This window comes from Myotis myotis, unplaced genomic scaffold (genome assembly GCF_014108235.1).
Source record: "Myotis myotis isolate mMyoMyo1 unplaced genomic scaffold, mMyoMyo1.p scaffold_m19_p_15, whole genome shotgun sequence".
Taxonomy (NCBI): Eukaryota; Metazoa; Chordata; class Mammalia; order Chiroptera; family Vespertilionidae; genus Myotis; species Myotis myotis.
Genome location: NW_023416319.1, coordinates 10,742,293 through 10,761,482, shown reverse-complemented (window position 1 = coordinate 10,761,482; position 19,190 = coordinate 10,742,293). Strand labels below are relative to the sequence as shown.

Below are 19,190 nucleotides of genomic sequence, written 5' to 3'. Positions count from 1 at the left end.
CCCCGCTCCCGCTGGGCGTAGACACAAAGTGTGTGCTTTAGTAAGATGTCTGCAACATGACGGTGCAATTTAAAATCTGGGTCCTACTTTCCTGAGCTTGGACTCAAACATGTCCTGAGATAGGAGAAGGAGCTTTAAGCAAAGGACTGCAGGGGCGGGAGAAGGCGCCTGGTGCTGGCGGGTAGCTTCCCAGCGGTGACCGTAAGTGGCCAGCAGGTGTCAGTGCGCCCTCGCTCAGTCGCGGCGCGGGCCTCCGCCTCCAGGACCCCTCCCCACCGCGGTCTTAGGGGGTGCGGTCCGGACCTGGAGTCGCTCGGGTCTCGCCCGACAGCTCTGCTGCGGGGACGACACGTGGTCACCCTCCCCAACTGCAGCGCTGAACTCTGCCTGGGGCTGCTCCCCCGGAGGCGCTCCCCATTCCGCCCCAGGGGGTCGATCCGCACCTGTGCCTTCCTTTCTCACCGGGACTCTACTCGCTACGGCCGCGGGTAGCACTTACGGTTGAGGGCAGCCCGGCCCAGGGCGGGACTGCTCCGATGCAACCCGTACCAGTGGCCGCTTGTCCAGATTCGGGTCACGGGTCTCCAACCCCCTTCCTCCCAGGACGCAGCTCGACGGGGACACTCCCGGGTGCCCGCTGCTTTCTGCTGGGCTGGCCGTAGCTGCTCTGCCAATTCCCAGCAGGGGCCGCTCCCCGCTCCCGGGGCACGCTCTTAACCCCCTGGCTCAGGGCACCCGCCTCTCCAAAGGGCAGGTCCCGCTGCGGAGGCAGGGCTCCCCTGGGTCAGGCGCGGGGCACCGGCTCTGGACCCGCGGAGGGGAGGCGCAAGGGGCGGGGGAGGGTCGGCTTCCCACGTGGGGGCTGACGACGGCTGCTCGGCAACGCCGGCCTGATCCCGGGGCTATAAAACCAGTCCACCGCCAGCGCGGCGAGCAGCAGCAGCTCGGCTTCCGTGCAGACGCCCTGCAGCCGGCGCGCCGCTGCCCGGCCACCCCAGCGCCTTCTCCCCCGGCCCCGCGCTCCCGCCTCGATCCACGCTGCCTCCGGACCGGCGAGTCCGGCCGCGCTCCGCGCTCGCAGCGCGCCAGGCCGACGCCCCAAAGACCCTCTGCCTAGACCGCGGCTCCTGGAGGGTCCATTGCCCTCCCGCCCGGGACCGCCTGAGCACGGGGGCGCCTTCATGCGGCCCCCACACCTCTCGCCCGCCGCCGCCGCCCCCGAGCTCCGCGCGCTGCGCCCCGGCCCCAGCAGGGCACGCAACTTTGGAAGTCGCGCGGCGCTCCGAGAGACGGCAGAGTCCGCGCCCGGGCCCCAGCCCTGGCCCCGCCGGCCCCGCCGCGTCTGGGGGAAGCAGGAGAGCCGGTGATCGCTTCGGGGATGTAAGGAGACGGACGGAGGACCCAAAGCCCGCATCAGCACCCCTCGGCTGCCTCCCGGGGTGGGGGCGGGCCCCGCTCACGGTAAGACCTCTCGCTTTTGCTCGGGCTCAAGAGTCAAGCTATAGATATATACATGTATTTTAAATTTCCTGTTATCTCTCCAAGTTACCAGGCCAGCGGTGATTTTTGTTCTCTCTCCGCGAAGAATAAATCTCTTCCCCCATCGGCTCGACCTACTGTCTCCCGCCGCCTAGAAATAAAAGTTGGCTGCTTGTAGGAGCTGGGAGCCAGCAGGCGCCCACCCCGGGCGCCCGAAGCACGGACAGGGGCGCCGTTCGCTGGAGCAGGGCCCAATGGGCCGCTAGCGGCTCCCCAGCTCCAGCTGGACGTCCCCGCGGTCCCCACCCCATGTGAGGCGCCGCGGGGCCAGCGGGCCGCGGGAGGAAGAGGAGGACCCACGGGCTCCGAGCCGGAAGGCTGCTGGCACCAGGCCCAGGCGAGCGGGCACCCGCGTTCATGTTCCGCCAGGAGCAGCCGCTGGCCGAGGGCAGCTTCGGGCCCATGGGCTCCCTGCAGCCGGACGCCGGCAATGCGAGCTGGAACGGGACCGAGGCGCCGGGGGGCGGCGCCTGGGCCGTCCCCTACTCTTTGCAGGTGACGTTGACGCTTGTGTGCCTGGCCGGGCTGCTCATGCTGCTCACCGTGTTCGGCAACGTGCTGGTCATCATCGCCGTGTTCACCAGCCGCGCGCTCAAGGCGCCCCAGAACCTCTTCCTGGTGTCGCTGGCTTCGGCCGACATCCTGGTGGCCACGCTCGTCATCCCTTTCTCGCTGGCCAACGAGGTCATGGGCTACTGGTACTTCGGCAAGGTGTGGTGCGAGATCTACCTGGCGCTCGACGTGCTCTTCTGCACCTCGTCCATCGTGCACCTGTGCGCCATCAGCCTGGACCGCTACTGGTCCATCACGCAGGCCATCGAGTACAACCTGAAGCGCACGCCGCGCCGCATCAAGGCCATCATCGTCACCGTGTGGGTCATCTCGGCCGTCATCTCCTTCCCGCCGCTCATCTCCATCGAGAAGAAGGGCGGCGGCGGCCAGCAGCAGGACGAGCCGCGCTGCGAGATCAACGACCAGAAGTGGTACGTCATCGCGTCGTGCATCGGCTCCTTCTTCGCGCCCTGCCTCATCATGATCCTGGTCTACGTGCGCATCTACCAGATCGCCAAGCGCCGCACCCGCGTGCCGCCCAGCCGCCGGGGCCCGGACCACGCGCCGCCGGGGGGCGCCGAGCGCCGGCCCAACGGCCTGGGCCCCGAGCGCGGCCTGGGCCCCGGGGGCGCCGAGGCCGAGCCGCTGCCCGCCCAGCTCAACGGGGCTCCCGGGGAGCCCGCGCCGGCCGGGCCGCGCGACACCGACGTGCTGGACCTGGAGGAGAGCTCGTCGTCCGAGCACGGGGAGAGGGCCCCGGGGTCCCGCCGGTCCGAGCGCGGCAGCCGCTCCAAGGGCCAGACCCGGGAGAACCCGGCCAAGCCCGGGGACAGCCTGCCGCGGCGCGGGCAGGGCGCGGGGCCCGGGGCGCTGGGGACCGGCCCCGAGGAGGAGCGCGGCGGGGGCGCCAAGGCGTCGCGCTGGCGCGGGCGGCAGAACCGCGAGAAGCGCTTCACCTTCGTGCTGGCCGTGGTCATCGGCGTGTTTGTGGTGTGCTGGTTCCCCTTCTTCTTCACCTACACGCTCACGGCCGTCGGCTGCGACGTGCCGCGCACGCTCTTCAAATTCTTCTTCTGGTTCGGCTACTGCAACAGCTCGCTGAACCCGGTCATCTACACCATCTTCAACCACGACTTCCGCCGCGCCTTCAAGAAGATCCTCTGCCGCGGGGACAGAAAGCGCATCGTGTGAGCGCGGAGCCCGCCCCCGGCCCCCGGCCCCCGGCCCCCGGCCCCCGCGGAGGACTCGCGCGGACCGCAGGCGGCGGATCCGAGGGCGCGTCTGCCGATCCCGGCGCGCTGACCACCCGGCCTGCCGGCTCCGCGCGCCCCAGCCTGGGGGCTGCTCTGCGGCCTCGGTTGAACATCTGCTCTCCCTACCCGGGAAGAATACTGGCCGCGAGGGCCACACGCCTCCCCCGCCCCACCTTCCCCCATCATTGTTAGGGCCGCTCCGCACTCGGAGCCATCTTCCAGGGTCCGTGGGCCGCCCCTGATCAGTATTGTTTCCTGAAGGTATTGTCCCCTCCCCTGAGTCCAGACAGAGCAGTCCAGAGCCATCGCTGAAGCCCAGAGGACATGGCTCTCCAAGCGGTTACCTGGCCTTGGCACATGTCTCTCCCCTCCCCCAATCTCTGTTTTTACACACAGCTCAGGGCAGCCCGGCCCGCCCTCCCACGCTCCCCTGTAAATAGACACTATTTTTTGAAAGAACCTGCGGGGCGGTGGCGGGGGTCCCTAATGTCGCTTGGCTTTTGTTGCCGGAATCCTGGCTGTGGGAGATGCCCTAGAGGCAGACACGTGGTGTCTGGGGCAGGGCAGGTCCCTCTGCAATGCAAGCCCTTTCCTAGTGCCATCATGACGTCCCTCCCTGTCCTTTTCCACCAGCAACTGGTGACTGTCCCTCGGGGCCTGGCCCTGCTTTGAGATGTCCTGAGGGGGAAAAGATTTGTCCATTTTTCTCCTGTGCCTCACAGCGCAATTGCCTTTTCCTATGTAAATATTGCCATGATGGACCAAGACAGAAGCAATGAACCTTTCTGCCTTGCATCAGCCCCGTGTATAAAGCCATTACCCCCCAGGCACCCTTTAACTCACTTTAAAACCTCTTTCTGAAGTCCCCTCCCTCTTTTTCTCCGGGGCCACTGCTTGAAGAATATGTATGTTTCTATTTTGTGTTGTATGTGCGCCTCTCTGTCTCCCAGAGTGCTGACTGTGGGGAAATCGTCGAGCTGCTGTTTTTAGACACAGAGAAGTGTAAATTATGTGGAAGAGGCAAACCTGATACAATTTGCCCAAGGTAAACAGTTTGAAAAGACAAATGGGCCTGCCAAACTGTACAGTTCCTGCCCCAAGAGCTCTTAGGTATCAAAGTGTTGTCCTTTCCCCACCTCTGTTTTTCTGGTTGAGATCGAATCACTGATGAATTCCCAAAGTCAACGGAGGAGGGCGGAGACCTCGTGTTTACATGAGTTTCTACACGTTTCAGACAGAGACTCTTTAAGGCCTGCACTCTCATTTTACTAAAGAAAAATTAATGTCAGCACATGTTGCTAATGACAGTGGATTTTTTAAATAAAAAAGTTTACAGATCAAATGTGAAATAAACATGAATTAAATGCTCCTGCCTGTTAATCTGAGTTTCCAAAAGCTTTAAGACTCCGAGAACATCTTTAAATTGAAAAATACATGCACTTTATAAAACACCTTTACAAGTGCAAGCAACAACAAAGCTACCATTTACTAAGTGTTTGGTTTTTTTTAATGTGCTGGACACAACGAGGAGCCCACTATAGGTTTTGCTTCATTTAATCTTCCCACAAACCCTATGAATTAAGGAATATTATTATATCCATTTTACAGGTGAAGAAACTGAGTCTCAGAGGGCAAGATGTTTGCCCAAGGTTAACAAGAGGTGGAAATGCTTCCTATCAGCTTTGTCTGGTTCCAGGGTCTGTATTCTTAACCCCAGCCTTGCCAGAGGCGCATGGTTACCCCTTTGCAGAATGCTGCCAGCAGTGAGGTCTCTACACAAAGCGTGCCATGTACACAAAGTATGGGCTGTATTCCAAGTGTTCGGATATCCACAGAGTGTGCAGATACTGCAGGGTGTCTCTATGCCCTGAAGTGTGTACATAGTCCAAAAGGTATGTATATCCCCTGAAGTATGGCATATGCACCAAGGGTGGAATATACTCCAAAATGTGTATCGCACCTTACAGCACGATAATGTACAACATGCGTGTAGCCCATGGTGTGGGATAAATACCTAAATAGAAGCATGTCTTGGTTGGTGGCTTGAAATCTCTCTGGCCAAAAGCTGTGAGACTGTGTCACCTCCTGTCCTCCCTGTTGCATTTCTGTAACATCAAGTTCTGCCCTGCTGTCCCGGGGAGCTGAAGATCCTCACTGTATGGTGGTGGTTATAGCACTCGGAAGTGGGAAGGGCCCTTAGAAATCCAAGAATCTGACCCCTCATTTTCCAAGAGGAGTGGCTTGCGCAGGGTCCCACAGCTCTGGGTGACAGGGCTCTGGACCCACGCTGCCTCGTGCAACTGGAGGCAGCTGGAGCCGCTCTGTGTCTGATCACACACACAGCTGATGGAGCGCTCTTCATCCGGGAGCTGGGTTTGAGGGGCCATCACAAGCCACAGGTCATGGTTTGGGGAAGGATGGACTCTGTAAGGCAGGCACTTCGTAAGGACGGACTTTGTAAGGTCCTGGAGCACTCTCTGGGCCACACTTGTCTTCTTTAACTTTTTTAGTGGGGGCCAAGAGGTGTGTCAGGATGGAAGCCCTGAGAAGTCATCTGGGTCCTGAGGGGCCCTGCGGGGAGGGAAGGCATCTGTTCCCAGAAGTTTTTGGAGAGGTGGGAACATCTGACCCTGCAGACTGGGGTGGGCAGGCTGCTGGTTCCAGTGACCCTTGCCTAGGGGCTCCACACCATGGCCTTTGCTGCCAAGTCTGGCTGCCTGGTCTGGTGCTGAGCCTGGCTCCCTGCCCCCACTCCAGCCTCTTTCTCCCTCCCACTCCAGGCACCCATCGCCCCAAAGGCAAACAGTGCCAGACAATAAGCCAGCCTGGCAGGCCCCCAGGAACTGGGCTGTGTGTCTCAGACGCAGGGGCAGATACAAACAGTGCTTGCTGTTGACTCTTTTCTGCTCTGTCTGCGGGTCTGTGTTTGTCTTCCCTTCACCCCCAGAGGCCCCGCTCCCTGGGAAAGCGGGAAGTGTGGGCAGCCCCCCCGCCCCCCTTTTCCAGCTGCAGAGAAGCCTCAGAGATGGAGGAGTCCTGGGCAACATGGGGAGAGAGGGCCGGAGTCGGCAGGGGTATCACTGTTCATTGCCGAGGGCTTAAGCAAGTCTGCAAAGGGGTGGGGTGGGGTGGGGAGGGGATTGGAGGAGGAGAAATGGCCCTCATGGGGGTCTTACCTAAAGATCAGGAGGTGAGACTGTCACCTCACAGCTTCCTGTCCACATCTGGTCTGGATTACCAGCCCAAGGGGACCTGTCTTCATGATGGACTCTCCTATTTTATGTGACTTTAGTTAGCGTATCCAAAGCCACTGGCTTTTGGGTCTAAAGCATGTTTTGCTAGATTTATTCCTGCAAGGTGCCTTGAGTTGGAGGATGCCCTTGCTTGAGCCTGGGTGCAAGACTTTATTCAGTATCTTCTGTGCTATGGGGCTGGAGGGGAGAATGGCGAAGAAGTGCCTTCGGTTTCCCCCCTTTATGACTCTATAATCAAATCAAGAGTTTTAGAGCCAGAAGTTCCCACACACATCCTCCACTCCGATTTTGTGCTGTTGAGGGACCGGAGACCTTGAAAGGGTGACTGGTCATGGGACCTTGTGGGCAATCTCGAGCCCACTGCTCCCTGACTCTCCGTCTGATGCCGTCGATATTCATCAGGAATCCTGTTTTGCTGTTGGATTTGGTGAGTTGCTGATCAACCCTAGAGGAGCTTGGATCCTGCTTTGCTTGTTCTGTGCCAAGCACCATGCCAGGCACTGTGAGGAGGCCCTCTCCCGTCCATGCACGTGTCCTGCAGAGCCCAGCACTGGTCCCTAAGTCGTTATTAGGGCTGCCCTGTGCTCTGGAAGCATTAAGGCTGCTGGGGGTGGGGGGTGCAGGATGTGCGGTGTGAAGCATTAAGTAGCCATACAACAGTGACAGCGTGGCGGGGGTCAGTGGATGCTGAGTGCCCTGAAGGTCATGGCATCTCTCTGTACTGTTGTGTGTGCAGTAGGGGAGAGGTCGCTGCGGCTGGGAGCTCAGGGAGTAGAATGTGGGAGATGGGGTGCCAGGACTGTAGCTGAGGAAGGGGGGCAGGGAAGGCAGCTTGGGTTCCAGCAGCTGAGCCCTGTGGAAGCACTGCAAGGCCTAAGGCAAGCCTCAGCTTTCATTTCTCCCACCTGATCCCCCTTGAGGACACCCATCCTACCAGGAAACCTACCTCCCTGGCTCAGATAGCAGGATCCAAGCACCCAGGCTCCTACCCTTGGCAGAGCCAGGGCCCACCACCAGGCCAGGAGTGCAGGTGTCTGCCCTGCGCCTGTATCGCCCACAGTGGGCCTGAGGGTCTGGGATGCTCAGTAGAGGGCGTGCCTGCGAGGGAAGCCATGTGGAGTCACGCAGCACCATCACCAACACCAGGATTTGTTTTGAAAATAGCATCAATCTCTTCGTTTACCAGAAACCCTGGGGTTTAGAGTTAAACACAAAAAAGGGAGCAAGGCCTGTTGGAAAGAGCCTGGACCTGGGAATTAGGAGGCCTGCGTGCTAGTCCCAGCTGTGCCTTCTACCAGGGTCGTGACCTCACCCAAAGCCCTTTCTGAGCCCCAATTACTCCACTTATGAAATGAAAATGGCTAGACTAGACCAGTGCGACTTATAAGTGTGTTCTGTAGAGTTTAATGAACTACAAAAATCAACCTCAATCTCTCTCTCACACACAAGTATTTATCATCTATCATCTGTCTATTTACATCATCTAGCTGATGAATTGCTGGGCTAAGCGACTGTAACAGGTGCTTTTCTTCAGGACGTCTCAGAGCCTCAAATATGCCCGCGTGGTTGTGATTCTGAGAGAGGTGGATAGGAAGAGCTGTGTTTCTCAAACTGCCCAGAGTGCAGACTGTCATTCTTTACAGAGCACCTCAGTGAGTCATGTTGCAGGAACCCATGTCATACTGGGCTAAGGCATCTCCCGGGGCCTTCCTCTTGATCAGTTTTGAGATTCTGTGACATGTCAGGTCTGCTCTCTCCTCTGCTGCTCCCTCCCCTAGGCAGGGGCCAAGCTGTATGTTCTTCTTGGGCACAGCTGACTCTAAGAGTCATTGCCCTCATTGCGACGAGGGGCTGTGTTGGGTTTGTTACGAGTATGGCCAGACGGCCCCCCACACACGGACAAATGGGCACACACAGACATGTAGACACAGACAGACAGGTGCACACCATCCTCCCGGCCAGCTGGTGAGTCAGGTGAGAGACGGCCCCAGGGAACCATGTGACTGGCTCTTGGCCAAAGTTGTCTGGGCTGTCCTCAGGTCTGTGGCTCAGGTCCAGCCTGGGAGGCTAAGAAGCAGACCCTGAGCTGCCCAGCAGTGATGACCAATGAAGCTGAGGTCTGGGTGCAAAGTGGCAGAGGAAATGGTGCAGGTCAATGACCCTACTGTGCCCTGGGTACACCGAGTTCTGCTGCTCCTTCCTCAGCACCTATGGGCGCCCCTTAGCCTTCCTTATTAGCAGGTACACACGTTAAGGATTATTTTTTATGCCCTTGTCCCAGAGGAGGCACTGAGAGTCTTAACAAATTATACATTCTTTTATGCACTCATTCATTCAACAGTGATTTTTTTTGAGCTGTTCCCCAAACTAATATCACTCACTGATCCTGCACTCTTTGTGCTGGGGGTGGAAGTGGTGAAGAAGATAATTAGGATATTCACCCCACAGAACTTCTTCTTTTGTAGGGGAGACGGATATTAAGTGGGCACCAGGGAGTGGTAAGCAGGCTGATGAGGGTGGTATAGTGGGAAAACTATTACAGCAAAGTGAAAGGACTAGAACTATACCTCACAATATGGACACTCCTCACATGACTGCTGAGCAAAGAAAGCAGACATAGGAGCACATACTATACGAATCTCTCTATCTAATGTACAAAAGTAAGGCAGTCTCTGATGTTTGACAGGGACTCCCTGTTGGGGAGCCTGCCCTGGGCTAAGGCATCAGAGGAGATCCCTGGAGAAGTGACAGCTAGAGGGGAGCTGAGGGATGGGCAGGGAGGGGTCTGGAAAAGGGACTGGGGTGAAACAGAAGCATCATATGTCCAAGCAACTAAATGAAGTCCACTTTAGTTGGATGGTGAGAGGCAGAAAGGAGATGGGACAGGCTGAGAGGGGATGGGGTCAGATCCTGCAGCCACCTGGAAGGATTTTTCACAGGGACAATGGGAGGCATGGGGTGTTAGTGTGGGGGTCCTGGGACAGTTTAGGCAGATGATGAACATGGTTAGATTTTTTGCCGCTGGGTGGAGACTGATGGGGTGGGGTATGCTGCGAACAGATGATAGTGGCCTGATTAGCAGCGTGCTGAGATCCTACTCAGGGAAGCTCAGAGCCCCTACCTCCCCCAAAGTCACCTAAAAGCAGTGCCAGTCAATGTACAGACCCAGATACTGGGATTTCAGTGATGCCCTTGCTTGCAAAATACTGCATACCCACCCCCCACCCCCGCCACACACACACACACACACACACACACACACACACACACACACACACACACACACACCCCCTCCGTGAATGCCCATCTTCAGAGAGGGGTTCCTGGGCTCAGAGCACAGGGTTACATGCAGACACCTCCCCCTTGGTGGTGGGAAACTGACAGGCTGTGGGAACTGGTCTGACCTGTTGCCTGCTTCTGAACCTCGGCTGCCTTATCTGCACAGCAGGTCAGGGAGGATGAAAGGAGACCACGGAGAACAAGCCATGTGTGGCTGTGTGCGCCCTTGAGCTGCCCAAAGACTCACTGACCATGGAGGGCAACGGAGAGCTTGAAGGCACTCAACACCCCGGGGATTCCGCTTGGGATCAGAAGATCTGATAAACCCCCAATCTGGGACTCATCTTGCTTAATCCTATACGAGGCCCGGTGAAGAGAAAACACCTTCTGTTTACAAGGAGTTCAGGAAACCTGTGATTGGATACAGCTGTTTGCTCTCAGCAGCAATCCACTGCTCGGGGCAGGGCCTTTTCCTCGGACTCTCTGCACGTGCTTGGCTGCTTGAAACCCAATCCCTGAACTTTCAACACTTGCTGGTTTGCAAGGGAGCCCTCCCTCCCGGGATCTCCCAGGGACAGTGCCCTGGTCTCGGAGGGAATGGCTGGTGGTCCTGAGAGGGCTCTTTAAAGCAGAGACTTGGGCGTCTGAAGACCGATTACCACCCTGGACCCATCACAGAGCTGTGATTTTAACCCTGCACAGCTGGCCCGCCTCCGCCCTCCCCCTGCAATGCGGACATGATGGCACCAGCGTTCCTGTGAGTTGCCCAGGTCACTGCAGACTGCAGACCTTTTCTCCTCTGGTTTGGGAGCAGGAGGCTTGGCTTTGCTCAGGAAGCTGCTGTGTGATGAGCCGGGCTGGGCCGGCCACTTTGGACAGGGCCAGCCCCACGCCCTTCAAACGGTGTTTTAGGGTGATTTGTAATAGGGATTTGACCTCTTTGGCTCTTAGCTGTCTCTCTTCCCGCCCGAGGAAAGAAAGGCCTTGTGTTTTCCCGTAGAGCAAGAGGGTGGGATTGGACATTCTCCAAGTCCCATACAGGACCCACGATGACCGTGATGGTTTCCAGGGGAGCAGCCCAACGCCAAGGCCGCCTGAAGCCCAGGTTAGGGCTCCTTGCACCCCAGGCTGGTTTTCATCTCCTGATGGTAACGCTCTTGTTTCTGCTCCACAACTCCCCTCAAGCTGTTCTGCCCTCCGTGTGGAAAGCCACGTGACTCTTCCCGGCTGCCTCGCAACATCACACCCAAACTTTGCAGCCAAACTACAGCACAACATGTTTTTTTAAATCCTCACTCGAGGATATTTTCATTGATTTAAGACAGAGAGAGAGAGAGAGAGAGAGAGAGAGAGAGAAACATCGAGTGGTTGCCTCCCATAGGCACCCCAAACAGGGATTGAACCCGACTGGGAATTGAACCCACAACCTTTTGGTGTGCAGGATGACACTCCAACCAACTGAGCCACCCGGCCAGGCGCAACCCTTTTTAATTTTAATAGTGGGAAGAACCTGAGGTTTGGCATCAGTTATTCCAGGGCTTGAACCTTGGGTCTGACTTCCTGTCAACTTCCTTCCCTGTCCCTGAAAGTGGCAAATGCCCGGTGAGTGCTGCTGTGAGGGGCTGCTGGTGGGCCGGTCCCCCGATGAGCCCGTCTTCCCGGCTCCCAGGCAGGGTCTTTTCACCACACTTTCTTCTTGCTCAAATGGCTCGGGGCCAGGGATTGGTTGGTTCTTACCAATCGGCTGTGCCTGCTCTGTGGGGGGACTTTTGGTCAGAAGAGTTTCAGACATAAGCCAAGAGGAAAGCGTGAGCAAGGCAGATGTTTTGCTTTGGACAGATTCTCCCCTTTCAGCCACCCCTAGCCCACACGTTCTCCCAAGCTCGTCAGCACCTGGGTCAGACGAGCTCCGATTTTGGTGTCAGACCGCTGTGCACTGGCAGTGTGGCTCCCTCTCTGACCTTGGACAAAGTTGTGTCATTTTCAGCGCCTCAGTGTCCTTATCTGATAAATGGGTAAACTGTTAACCTCTTCCACGGAGTCATGGCCGAATGGTTAACTTGTCATAGCCACATGTTTATCATGGCTCATTCCTGAGAGTGTTAGTTCCACAAGGTGGGGGTTGGGGCTTGGTTTCCTGCTGATTCTCAGGCCACGCACAGAGGTACCCAGTAGACTTTTATCTGATGAATGTGAGAACCATGCTTAATGTGAAGGCATACACCCAAGTCAGTAGACAGGCCCATTGAGAACCATGTTAGAACCGGGTGGTGAGTGCAAAGGTGACTGTATAGTGTCAAGTGGGAAAAGGAAAGCTAAAACAGGCACATACACTGTGTGACGCTCCCCACATGTGTGTACCCTGGAGAGAGGAGATTACGTTCCTTTTTAATTTTTTTAAAAATCTTCACCAGAGGATATATTTCCTTTGATTTTTAGGGAGAGTGGAGGAGAGAAGGAAAGACAGAAAGAAACATCGATGTGAGAGAAACACATCGATTGGCTGCCTCCTGCACGAGCCCCAACCAGGGCCTGGGCCAGGGAGGAGCCTGCAACCAAGGTACGTGCCCTTGACCGGAATCGAACCCGGGGACCCTTTAGTCTGCAGGTCAATGCTCTATCAGCTGAGCCAAACCGGCTAGGGTGGGATTACATTCCTAAAGAGCAGGGGCGTGCTGTCTGTCAGGGGAGAGCTGTGCCCAGGCGGGTGAAGTCCCCTCTCCTGAAGGTGTTTAAGCGGAGGGAGGATGATTTGGTGAAATGGTCTCTCTCTGGGCTAAGATAGAAACCATAGAAACCTGCAAGAGCTGCTGCGCTCCTGGGCTGTGGTGCCCGGATGCACTGATAGGCGTTCAGCCTTCCAAATGGTGCAGCCGTGATTGGGCACGAATCCTGTAAGTGTCAACAATGCCTGCAAACCGACTGCGTGTGAGGTGGGTCCTGTGAAAAAGGAAGGAGAACTGGGGTCAAGAGTATGTGCCCGGGTCGCATACCTCTGCTCCATGTAAGCTGTGCGATTCCAGGAAGAGGGGAATGTCTGGGACCACATTTCTCTTGTCTTTCCAAGACCAGCTGGGGTGTTACCAACTTCCCACTTCCTCATGTTCGTTCCCCCTTAAGATCTTTCTAGGCTGGGTAATTCCATTATGTAGGTGGATTTTTGACTTTCCATATTATTTGATTTGGGGAGGGAGAGGGGAGGAGGAGGAAGGAAGTCTATGTAAGCCTTTCCTCTCTAACTAGCCGGAAACTGCTGAGGGGGGGTGGGGGTGGGGGCAAGATTGTGCTTTATCTCTCTACAGACCAAGCTCCCCACTGCCCACCATGCATCTAGTATGGGGGCTGCATATAGGGGGTGTTTGGTGTGGCCTTGTTGACCCTGAGGCTTTTGTTGTCATAGGGGTGCAGTAGCCAGTGGGTGTGGGGAAAGTCTGAAGGCAGAAGTTAGGTTTGGGAAGAAAGGTGTGGGTAGGGTGGCCAGAAGAGCAAGGAAGTGGCGAGTGAAAGAAGGAGGCCAAACCCACAATCTATTGTCCATGTGTCCATGTGTCCCATTGGCTGTATTGAACCCTCAATAGAGTGAGCCTGGATTCATGGCTTGGATGGAGACATGCAAGAAAGAGTGACCATAGCCACTTCAACACGGTGAATTGACCTGCTGGTCAGGTGCCCTTCTCCTGGGCCAGCCCTGTTAGGTGCTCTATGTTCTGAACCATGAGTCGTGGATAATATGGAAGGGACAATGGCAAAGGGAGCTATGGGCAAAGGACTTGCCCTTGCCCTTCTTGGGCAAAGAGCATGGAGGGATCTGGAGGTGGTCCCCGATCCTCCACTGTTGGCAGCCTTATCCCAAGGGTCTCATGGACACAGGGATTTAGAAGACCCCAGGCCTGCAGTTGTGTTAAAATGAGCCTTGATCCCTAACTACTACCTCCACCCCAGGCTGACCACTGCCCCTCCCTAGTAGACAACCTCACCCATCGGCCCTGCACGCTGGCACTGTGCTCCATGGTGAGCAGGAAGGAATTGACAGCTTTCCAGAAGAATAGCCCTGCCCTTACCCCTTCCCACCTGAGGTGGCCTGGATGCTGGATCCCAGACTTAGCCAAGGGCGTGGGAGAAGAAGAAGGGGAGGGGGAGGGAGAGAGGGAAGAGGAGGAAGAGGGAGAGGGAGAGAGAGACTGATTTAAGACTGATCAGGGCTCTAGCCAGTTTAGCTCAGTGGATAGAGGACTGAAGGGTCCCAGGTTTGATTCTGGTCAAGGGCACAAGGGGATCAAGCCTGGGTTGCGGGCTTGATCCCTAGTGGGGGGCATGCAGGAGGCAGCTGATCAATGATTCTCTCTCATCATTGATGTTTCTCTCTCTCTCTCCCTCTTCCTTCCTCTCTGGAATTATATATATGTATATATATTAGAGGCCTGATGCATGAAATTCGTGCAAGAGTAGGCCTTCCTTCCTCCGGCTGCCGGCACCGGCTTCCCTCCGGCACCCAGGACCTGGGCTTCCCTCACAGCCCCAGCTTCATCTGGCAGGTCATCTGGAAGGATGTCCGGAAGGACATCCAGTCTAATTAGCATATTACACTTTTATTATTATAGATATATATTAAAAGACTGAACAGGAACAGGAGGCAGAGTTCAGAGACAAGTGCAAAGTCTCTTCCTTTTCCTCTTCCTTCCCGCCCCATCCCTAGCCCGGTGGATGGTGACTGTGTCCTGGGCACTGGCGGCTGCGGTGGGAGGGAAGCACAGAGGCACAGAGGGCCGAGGCACTTGCAGGGACTTCCAGCAGTGAGCGGTGTGCTTGGGGGAGAGGAAGCCATGAGCAACGGCCCCTCCTTGGTGACCATGTGTGTGGCTGTAAATAGGCCGCAGCTCAGTCTGGCTTCTGAGCAGAGGCCCTGATCCCCTCCCTTACTGTCTCTATGACTTAGACACCTCCTCTTCCCTTTCACTGCCTCAACTTCCTCATCTGTAAAATGGGTATCCTACCACCACTCCTATAGGCAAGTCAAATGACATGACCACGACATGACCACGAGGCAGCACTTTGCAAACTGTTCTTTGATGCTGGACTCGGCAGAGACAGAGCACAGGAACCCCCACAGCCGAGCTGGGGGTCTCCCAGGGACAAGGGGGACTAGAGTCTTGGATCTTTTGTACTGGCCACGAGAAACCGGGAGCTGAGGGGGTTTGGGGAGATGAGTGTAGGAGGAGTGGGGGAGGTGAGTACAGCAGGAGCGGATGGAAAATCAGGCAGAGGAGCCACGCCCCTCGCTGCCTCTGGTTTATCTGGTCACTCACCCCTGGTTGGGAGCTGCTTCCCTTCCAGAGGCGCCGGGAGCACAGGGCCCTTGGAGCCTCAGGTGTGATATTTTTATGGAGATGGTGTTTGGGGACTCGGGAGGAGAACGGCCCTCTGGCACCGTCTCAGTCTTGGCCGTCCCTAAAAATACGATGTGATGCGGCTAATGAGAAAGCACAACAGGCCTGGCTTGGCATGACCTAATATAGCCTGGCATTCAAACCGAGCCAGGACGTGAATGGGGACTTGTAATTGAAAACACAAGATGTCTCCGATGGGATGGCAGGCAGCCTGCTGCGCTCCCTATGGGGGTGCTGTGGGGATCTGAGCGGAGAACCTGGGGGCGCTCTTGGATGTACCCCTGCGGGTAGGGTTGGGGCGTGGCTGAGAGCCCCGCTTACCCACCCTCTGGCTAGAGGGTTGGCATCAAGCTGACCAGCCCCATTCACTCTTGTGGGGAAGGGTAGTGGGCTCAGTGTCATCAGGGTCATAGTTCCATCGCCCCAGCTTCATGGCGAGAAGCACAGACCATCCTGCCCTGTGGACACCCCGACTAGCCTGGGTTTGGTCTGTACAGAATCCCTGAGAGAGTGGCCAGCCCTCCCACCTCTAACAGTGGATTGATGCCAACCTCCCTGTGGAAACGTCATGGCAACACTAGTGGATTATTCTTCCTCTTCCTCCCCTTTCTCCATACATGTGGTCCCAGGTGTCAGCCACGAAGCTGAAGGACTCAGAAGCTGCTCTGTGCTGACTTGGGACTCAGGTCTGGGCAGGAGGAGGGGGCAGAACATGGAGGGGAGAAGCAGGTTGGTCAGTGCCCACTCACTCCTATTTGCCTGACACTTTCTTGGTTTGGGCACCGAAAGTCCTAGATCCGAGGGAACCTCTTACTCCTGCAACAATCACGATGGTTGGTCACCCTGCTGTGTCAACACCCCCTGTCCATCCTGGGGGCCAGTGTGCTCGGGACGTGTCCTGGGCGACTCAGTCAGGTCACAGGGCTGCCAGCTGGCAGAGCGAGGACCCATGACCTGGTCACAAGCTCAGGGTTCTTTGCCCTTCACCTGCATTTCTCAGGTTGCTCCATGAGGCAGAACACCGGGCTCTCTCCAGTGATCTTGGCCAAGGCCTTTCCTTGGGTGAAATAGCAGAAAGAGGGAGCAGTGGGGGACTTGGTCACCCTTGGGGGAGTAACGGCTCAGGGCGATGGGACCCCAAGAGAGGACTCAATCTCTGCCTTAAGAAGTTGACACTCTAGTTGGACATATGCTGCAGGCTTGCCTGTGGGTGCCTGGCTCAGATGCCACCTACGCAGGTACCAGGGAAAATAAGGAAAGGGCGTGGCCTGTAGAGATTGCTTTACTCTCTCTTCCCTTAAAGAATTTATTCAACAAGTAATTATTGCATATTGGTTCCTAAACGTGTTGTTCCATCTGTCTGGGACACACCCGTCTCCTCTTCCCTCCCCCCTCCTTCATCTCTGCCTCCCCTCTGCATCCCATCCATTCCTCAGGTCTTAGCTCAATATATAATATTTATTAAACACTTAGCACTCTGGAACTCATTTAGGCCCCTGAAAACCGTATGAAGCTATTAGACCCATTTCGCAGATGAGGAAACTGAGTGGTTAATTGGCTTGTCTAAGGACACATGAACTTAACTGTTAGGCTGGAGTGCAGCCTGGCCTATGCCTACCCTGGAAGGAAGGCTTTTCTGAGCCCACGCCCCTGTTCCCAAAGCCTCTGGGGTTATTCCCAGTGGGAACAATTGTCACAGAAACATGTAACACTGTCCTTTTTATTTATTTATTATTGATTGATTTTAGAGAGAGAAAGAGAGAAACATTGGTTTGTTGTTCCACTTATTTATGCATTCATTTGTTGATTCTTATATGTGCCCTGACCCAGGCTTGAACCTGCAACCTTGGCATATTGGGACGGTGCTCTGACCAACTGAGCTACCCTGCCAGGGTAACACCATCCTTGTTTTTCCTCCATCCAGTACCTGGAGGCCGGGATGCACCGTGTGCATGGGTGACTTGACTCAGTGTGGGGACAAGGGGCATTGCTCCAGTGAATGCATGGAGTTGGGAACCGTCACAGCTCTTTGCTGGCTCCGGGCAGCTGGGTGAGCAGTCAGTCACCATGAATGGCTTTAGCTTTGAGTGCACCAATCACTGTTGAAATAAAAGCTTTATAGCCACATCCCGAAGTACCACGATAGCCTCTTGGAAAACCTCATGCTATTTTTAGTCCCTGGAGCTCAAGAAAATGTCATCTCCTTTCCTTCCCCACAAGCCAATTCATTGTTGATCTTGCTAGGGTCTTAAAACCCTGTTCTCCTTTTTAGCTCAGCGAGACCAATCAGCAGTGGGGTGGAGTTCCTCGTCCATTTCTATTTTCATATCTTGTGTCACTTGTTCACATGGGAAAAATCCAGCTTTTTCCCCATGTTGGGCCCTTGCATAACCTGGCTTTGAGTTGTAGCTTCGCTTTGCTCTAAATCGAGGGGTGCGTGTGTGTGGAGGGGAGACTGGAATAAAGGAACAGCAGGACTTAAGGTTCGAGATGCCTGAAGTTGGCATGCCTGGCGCTAGACACTGACCTTGTTTATTTCAGAAGTGTTTCCAAGGAGAAGAGGAGAAACAGTGCCTCCAGGCGCGAGAAGCCAAGAGGGTGGCTTTCTCCATTGGAGCCATTCACGCTAATTCAATAAGGGACACCAGGAGACACTCGGGAGGCATAGTCCTGTGCAGTTTACACAACGCTTTTCCTGAGTGGTCTGCTCTGTGTCCGCCAGCACAACAGGATGGAGGGGCCAATTCTGTCTGGGAGGATCAGGGAAGACTTCCCAGAGGAAGTGACGTGTTAGCTGGGACTTAAAGGCAAAGGGAACAGCGTGTGCAAATACAAAGAGGCATAAAAGGGCACGGTGAGCCCTAGCTGGTTTGGCTCAGTGGATAGAGCATCGGCCTGTGACGGAAGGGTCCCAGGTTTGATTCCGGTCAAGGGCACGTATCCCGGTTGCAGGCTCCTTTCCGGCCTGGGCCCTGGTTGGGGCTTGTGCAGGAGGCAACCAATTGATGTGCTTCTCTCACATTGATATTTCTCTCTGTCTTTCCCTCTCTCTTCCACTCTCTCTAAAAATCAATGGAAAAATATACTCAGGTGAGGATTAAGAAAAAAAAAGGGGGCACTGTGAATTCAGGACACAGGAGGAGAAAGCTCGACATACCTACACAGGAAGGTGCATGTGTAGGAGTATTATTGATGAGGGAGGGAAGTTGGGTGCAGACTTTGAAGGGCCATGGGTGCTGTTATAGGGAGCAGGGAGCTGTGGGTGTCTATTCTGTAGGAAGTTCGCTTTGAATGTTGATGGAAGCTGGACCATTCTGGTATGTTCTGGGTGCTGTGCTGGGCACAGCATGTTGGACCCCTCATATAAGAGGACTGACCTTTTATTTTAAAGGTGCGGTGAGTACAGACTGGACATTTAGGGGTGGGAACACAATGTAATACCGTCCATAGGGAACCACACACGTAATGTAACCCCCTAACGAGGTGCCACCACTCCTCCCTCGCATGTCCATTGCAGACATTACTAATCACCGACCGCACGATTTCCTGCTGCCTCTGGTCGTGGCCACAGATGTCTCCCCAAGGCAGAGCTCCAGGTAGCCACGGTCCTTCAGCTGAGCTGGCGCCTGGAATGAGACGTATTTGCCATTCCCGTCTCGGGAAAATAAAACCTAACATTGACATCAGCGCAAACCAAGCAGCACCGGCAAGGGGAGCTTCGTAAAGGTCCCCGAGAAGTAGCATGCACAATCAATACAGGGCGTCTGTGGGGAGGAATCGAGTTCACAACCTGGAGAAAGGACCATTTAAAAAAAGAAAGTACCTTGGGATTAATTTTCCTTCAAAGTGGCAGAATCACACAGTCATCATCATAAACCTGTCACTCTCTCTACCACACACTTGGAAATTGTAGGCAATTTTCAAGG

The 19,190-nt window shown here is 55.6% G+C and overlaps 1 protein-coding gene across 1 annotated transcript; it reads left to right on the top strand.

Moving 5' to 3' along the window:
• The first annotated feature begins 475 nt into the window (after positions 1 to 475).
• On the top strand, positions 476 to 4,724 carry ADRA2A (adrenoceptor alpha 2A). The gene is made up of 2 exons (XM_036336007.1): positions 476 to 1,461; positions 1,546 to 4,724. Exon 2 carries the CDS (start codon positions 1,897 to 1,899, stop codon positions 3,280 to 3,282), a length of 1,386 nt encoding a protein of 461 aa, XP_036191900.1. The 5' UTR covers positions 476 to 1,461; positions 1,546 to 1,896; the 3' UTR covers positions 3,283 to 4,724.
• Positions 4,725 to 19,190: the final 14,466 nt, after the last annotated feature.

Bases quoted from the DNA above. Each gene is read 5' to 3' on its own strand.
- ADRA2A (XM_036336007.1), top strand. From the start codon at position 1,897: ATGTTCCGCCAGGAGCAGCCGCTGGCCGAGGGCAGCTTCGGGCCCATG.